General features: G+C 46.4%; 1 protein-coding gene across 1 annotated transcript; it reads left to right on the forward strand.

The window, feature by feature from the left end:
- Positions 1-3573: 3573 nt before the first annotated feature.
- LOC125550223 (alpha-amylase/trypsin inhibitor-like) lies at positions 3574-4505 on the forward strand. The gene has a single exon (XM_048713171.1). It carries the CDS (start codon positions 3633-3635, stop codon positions 4320-4322), a length of 690 nt encoding a protein of 229 aa, XP_048569128.1. The 5' UTR covers positions 3574-3632; the 3' UTR covers positions 4323-4505.
- Positions 4506-6504: the final 1999 nt, after the last annotated feature.

A 6504-nucleotide genomic window follows, 5' to 3' on the forward strand; every position in this document is an offset into this window, starting at 1 on the left:
AAATGAATATCCATGCACGTTTCACTTTTGCAAAGGTGGAAATGGAATAATACCGTTGTCACTGTCGCCAACATGTTGGTGCACGGTGAATAGATTGCTCCGAATCTCAACGTAGGCCTAACCTAAACAATGCAAAGGGTTAACCAGGACCGTTTGTGTCAGTTTGCATGCAGAAGGTGAAGCCCCAACTGCTACCGTTAAAATGTGCAGAGCAGCAGCAGGTTCAGACGGGTGCCTCGTCCTCTGGCACTGCTATCGATCGATAAGTCTCTGACAGAGCATGGCTGTATGCACAATAGTTTAAGCCAGTAATCGGACGCAGCCACATGGATTACTAACTGATATTCCTGCGTTTTGACAGGCGAAAGTAACACATGCTACTGTGTATCCAAGGTCAAACCATCCATGGTGTATATGCGCCCGCCCTACCCTACCCTTCTTCTCTCAAGTCGTTTTCTACTAGGAGCAGCAGTTTTAGTTTATCCCTACCAGTGCGTCGGTCGTAGAGACACTGATCGAGCCGAGCGCATGCATGCATGCCTGCCGCCGGTCCCGCCCGTGGCCGGAGTCTCGTCCAGAGTGGAGCTGTTGCTGGTGGTGTAGGCACGGCAGGGGCACGGCCCGTGATGACGACGGGAGAGGAGTGAGGGCTCGCAGAGCCAAAAGCTACCGCAAACTTTTGGGGTGAGGAGCGTTAGCCGAGGCCGGAGCGACATGATTGGCGAGCGAGCCTAGCAGCGGCTGGCGCGCAAAAGGCGCACTGATGATGGCGATCTCGCCGGCCGGTTTTGGTCAGCTCGGCTCCGCGGCGTGCGCCGGGCATGGCATCTGCGCGCCGAGACCGAGGCCGAGGATCATCGATGGAGCTCGAGCAGCTGGCTGGCTTGCTGGCTAGCTTATGAGTGAGGCGAGATCGATGGGACACGCCATGCGGGTACGTACGTACCTACGTAAGGGACGCATGATGGCATCATGTCATGTGCCATCCGGTCTCCGCCCGGGGCCGTGTGGATGCGTGCCCTGACTGGCTGGGTTGGCTGCCGGATGACGGGATATTGGGGGAGTCATGATGGTTTGTGGGATGAGTGATGTACTATGTGTGGTGTGTTCTTCCACCCGACTTCTTGAGATCCGTTGAGTCGCTGGTGCCAGCATGCGCTCAGGGAAATGCACCAATGCCTGTCGATCTGCTGGCCTGGCCTGCTTGCTCGCTTCTTGTTTTTGTTTGTAATCATGTCGTCATGGTGCGTTTGAGCGCTACACTATAGCAGAAGAACCTAGGACTAGTGCCATTTGCAAAGGGACACGGTAATGTATCGCTTAGAGCGACCCCGAGCGCAGCTTCGATCACAGCGCTGCTGACGGTGCCGGCCCAAGAAGCGACGCAGAGCGTCGATCTTTTATTTTTATTTTTAAAAATCCTTATTTATAATTTCAATGTTTATGCAGTGTTTAAAAAAGTTTACGCAATATTAAAAAAATGTTTTCTCAATTTTTATAATTTTTTTAGTGGAATTCAGAAAATTTTGATGTGTTTTGGAAAAAATGTTCCTCTCATTTTTCAAAAATCTTTATGCAGTGCGCTAATTTCTAAAATGCTAATGACATTGACAATAAGTACATCAAATAATGTTCAGGCGTTCAAAAAAAATATTTGTGCCATTTTTTTAATTATACGATTTTTTTTAAATTTTTACAATTCAACTAAAATGTTTCATACCATTCAAAAAACTGTATTGGACTTTTAAAATAAATTCATGAATTTCAAGGAATATGTTCATAACATTTAAAAAACATTTACACAACGTTGAAAAATGTTCGCCTTGTTTAAATTGTTTTATATCAAGCTAAAAAATGTTTCAATGTGTATTTGGCTTAACATGTATTAAAAAATTGTTCAAAAAACATTCCGCACAATGCAATTCAAAAATATTCAACGCATGCGCAACCATTTGCTTTATGTCCTATATGTTTCACCGGCGAAATATGTGTCGGTGAAACATATGGGAAGAAGGAAAATAGATGCAACCCGGGGAAATATGTGTACAACAAAATAAATATGCGTTCATCGATGTGGCATATGCCCGTCAACTACGAAGCGTCTGCGTCAACTTCGACAATCTCATGATCTGCATGCTCAGACTATCGGATGTGCTCATAGGGGCTGAATGCGTGCCCTGGGGCTGGAACATGACAGGATATGGGGGGACTCATGATGGTTAGAGTGATGAGTGATGTACTTTGTGTGGTGTGTTCTTCCACCCGACTTTTTGAGATCGGTTGAGTCGCTAGTGCCAGCATGCGCTCAGGGAAATGCACCAATGCATGTCGATCTGCTGGCCTGCTTGCTCGCTTCTTGTTTTGGCTTGTAATCATGTCGCCATGGTGCGTTTGGGCCCTACGGTAGAGCAGAAGTACCTAGGATCAGTGCCATTTGCAAAGGGATACGGTTATGTATCACTTAGAGAGACCCCGAGCGCAGCGTCGCCCACAGCGCTCCTAAAGGGGCCGACGCAAGAGACGATGCAAAGTGTCGCTCTTTTAATTTGATTTTTAATTTGTATTTTCTAAAATCCTTTTTTATTCAAATGTTTATGCAGTACTTGAAAAAGTTTACACAATAATAAAAAATGTTGGCGCAATTTTTATAATTGTTTTAGTGGAATTCAGAAAATGTTGACGTTTTTTGAAAAAAAATGATCCTGTCATTTTTAAAAATTCTTTATGCAGTGTGCTAATTTCGAAACTGCTAATGACATTGAAAAAAGTACATCAAATAATGTTCACGTGCTAAAAAAAATCTTTGTGCCAATTTTATTATTTATACAATAAAAAAATTATTTTTGTGCAATTCAAATAAAATGTTTCGTAACATTCAAAAAACTGTATTTGACATTTAAAACAAGAAATATGTTCATAACATTTAAAAAACATTTATACAACGTTAAAAAATGTTCGCCTTATTTAATTTGTTTTATATTATGCTAAAAATGTTTTAACGTGTATTTGGCTGAACATGTATTCAAAAAGTGTTCAAAAACATTCTGCACCATGCAATTCAAAAATATTCAACGCATGTGCAACCATTTGCTTTATCTCCTATATGTTTCACCGGGGGAAATATGTGTCGGTCAAATATGCCTGTCAAGTACGAAACGTGTGCATCAACTTCGTCAATCTCACAATCTGCATGCTCGGATGTGCTCATACGGGTAGGATACGTGCGCATGCATTCATAGTAGTGATTGTGGATGCGTGTCTGTGTGTATACTTGTCAAAACAAAACAAAAGGCAAGCCAGGGAATTCCAAGGGACGGGAAAGAATTCCACACAAACACAAAGACTAACCCACTTGTGAACAAGCTATGTCTCCATCAGATCGTGCTGTACTGCCCCCAAATTCAGCAAGCATGCGTAGCGTAGCCCGGTGGTGGCCCGAGTCGATCTCAGCGGCGTGGTCTCTTGTGTGCTGTGGCCTAACCGCTTGCCCGTGAGCTGCCAAAGCAACCCCATCGAGAAGCTGCAAAAAGTTGAATTCAACCCTTCTGACGCTATAAATATCGACCCAATCGATCGAACTCCACCACAAGAACACTTGAGCTCCACTACAACAAGGGAGAGGAGAGAACACGATGGCCACTTCATCAGTCCTCCTCCCTGTGCTCCTCCTGGTGGCCGTCGCCGGCGTGGAGGCGGCGACCTTCACGGTGATCAACAAGTGCCAGTACACGGTGTGGGCGGCGGCGGTGCCGGCCGGCGGGGGCAGGAAGCTGGATGCGGGGCAGACGTGGAGCATAGACGTGCCGGCGGGCACGACGAGCGGGCGGGTGTGGGCGCGCACGGGGTGCAGCTTCGACGGCGCCGGCAACGGGCGGTGCCAGACGGGGGACTGCGGCGGGAAGCTGCAGTGCACGCAGTACGGGCAGGCGCCCAACACGCTGGCGGAGTTCGGGCTGAACAAGTACATGGGCCAGGACTTCTTCGACATCTCCCTCATCGACGGGTTCAACGTGCCCATGTCGTTCGTGCCAGCACCCGGCACCTCCGGGTGCCCCAAGGGCGGGCCGCGGTGCCCGAGGGTGATCACGCCGCAGTGCCCCAACGAGCTGCGGGCCGCCGGAGGGTGCAACAACGCGTGCACGGTGTTCAAGGAGGACCGGTACTGCTGCACCGGGTCGGCGGCCAACAACTGCGGGCCGACCGACTACTCGAGGTTCTTCAAGGGGCAGTGCTCCGACGCCTACAGCTACCCCAAGGACGACGCCACCAGCATCTTCACCTGCCCCGGCGGCACCAACTACCAGGTCATCTTCTGCCCATGAGCTGGAGCCTAGAAGTAAGCGGCCATGGAAGAGGTCTCCAGCAGATAGACAAGAATAAGTCTATGTCTATCCGATCTTATATATCAAAATAAGTGCAACTGGATGCATACATTCGTATGCACATGTAAGCCAGAAATGGATGTATTCGATCGACGAGAGTAATAAAGTCGTGCATGAATAAAATGATCTTGCGTAATAAACACATGCGTGCATGTTTTTTTTCTTTCTTGCTGGGGTAAAACAGTTTTATTTCATAAATGCAGAGTTGCAATCAGCCGGCAAAAGCTCAACGATACAAGGTGGACAATTCTGTAGCCAGCAAACCGTACTCTCCCGTGGTTCCTCAGGTGATCTGCTACTCTGTTTTGATCTCTAGAAATTTTTATAGAAAAAAACTCTCCGAGGACAATGAAGAAAGTGCGGTCGAAGAGTCAGATTGGATTACCACGGGAAGGTTTGATCGCTCCAAAGCTAGCGCTAGACTCTCTCTGATTGCATGTAGTTCCGCTTCGAGGGCATCGTCGCAGAAGAAAAGGTTTCGATAAGCAGTAAAGATTAAGCATCCATCCGGGCCCGAGGACCATCCCAGAACCCGCAGTCCCGTTTAAGGAGTTCATGTAGGATATCTAAGATATATGTAGGTGACTACATTGCCCAATTGTGTAGATAAAGCGCGCGACACGTACCATAGATCACTTGTTTTTTTTTTCAGTGCTCGGCAGCTAATCCAGTCTGCAGCTTGCTTAAATGTGCTTTTAGTCTACACTCTACTCCCGCCACACTAAATGAGTGTTTTGGAAACTGGATCAGAAGTTCATGAAAAAAGTGATCAGAAGATGTTGTTAATGGGGGAGGGGGTGCTCGGCTGTCTTTTGGTCTATTTGAAGATCCAGGAATGATGTAATTTTTGAGGAAAAAACTCATTAATGATCCTTTAGTTCTTGTTAAACTAATATGTTACTGGGTTGCTGGACAAAGGAAGAACATCGAAGGTTGCTAACGTTGGGGGCAAGACTTCTTGTACGGTTGGAGGCATGGTGATTCGTGGATTGATGGCTAGGAGTCCAGACCCGAGGCTTTGCTGCAGTTTGTACCTACGAGAGTTTTTGCACTGTCTTCATCCTCCCTTCGTGCATTTCTTTGCTCACCTTACTACTCCCTCCGCCCCTCAATGTAAGACGTTTTCGTAAGCTAACATTGTGGGACCGAGGGTGTACTAGATTCGCTGTTTAGCTGTTGATGCCTCTATGTAATCCCAAAGTTTGAACTCGGTTGTGAGTGTGGTTTGCTGGTGGTTTGGTCGTGCTCGAGCTTGAGCTTCCTATATGTAGGTTTGCGCTTCTTTTGACGCTGTAGTTTTGCTTGAGATCCTTCTTGATCCTTGAGGATCTTGTATGATAAGTGCTGGTAGTTTTGTATTAAGGCCTGTACCGAATAGATCCCTGTTTTCATTTAAAAAAAATGGTCCCATGGTCGATCGTATTGGCATGCCCGGGTTTCCCATGTTTGCTCGTGACACTCTTGTCCACGTCCGCTGGTGCGAGGCAAAGAAGAATTTTCTACAGAATGTTTTTTTCTGCACTAACATGTCGAAAGCGTGTAGAGATGGAAACAAGACGAGAGAACACGTAGATTGCGTGTGGAAGTACTCGGCCGTGGATACACTTGTATTATAATGGGAGTACCTAGAACTCATCTAAATGAGATATAATTTGGTCTCATTCACTTGGAAATCAAGAACAAAAACAACCCACGTCAGCACACACGCATTTTATAACATCACATCCAATGGCTATAAAAGATGAATGAGACCAAATTATATCTCATCTAGATGAGTTCTAGCAAAACTGTATTATAATTGGTGAAACAAGGATAGCTCCTACAAGGATTTTTCCAAGAGTCGTTGCATTATCTTCCAACCAGCTCTTCAATATCGGCGGTGTCTTCTGGCCCGTTTGACCATTTATTCTACGCCAATTGAATGGACACATTGGGTATTGGATTTGGATGGAGCTCTCAAGAAGATATGGATCCAGTGCTAGCTGGCCTCCTACTAGTACGTATACTTGTTACGCCGACGTCGCACGGCATATCTACATTTGGGCAATGTGGCCATCTAGTAGATATCTACAAGAACATGCATGCATGTGGCTGACGATTGTTTTGGGTTGGACTTGGAAAA

Source organism: Triticum urartu, chromosome 4 (assembly GCF_003073215.2).
Source record: "Triticum urartu cultivar G1812 chromosome 4, Tu2.1, whole genome shotgun sequence".
Lineage (NCBI taxonomy): Eukaryota > Viridiplantae > Streptophyta > Magnoliopsida > Poales > Poaceae > Triticum > Triticum urartu.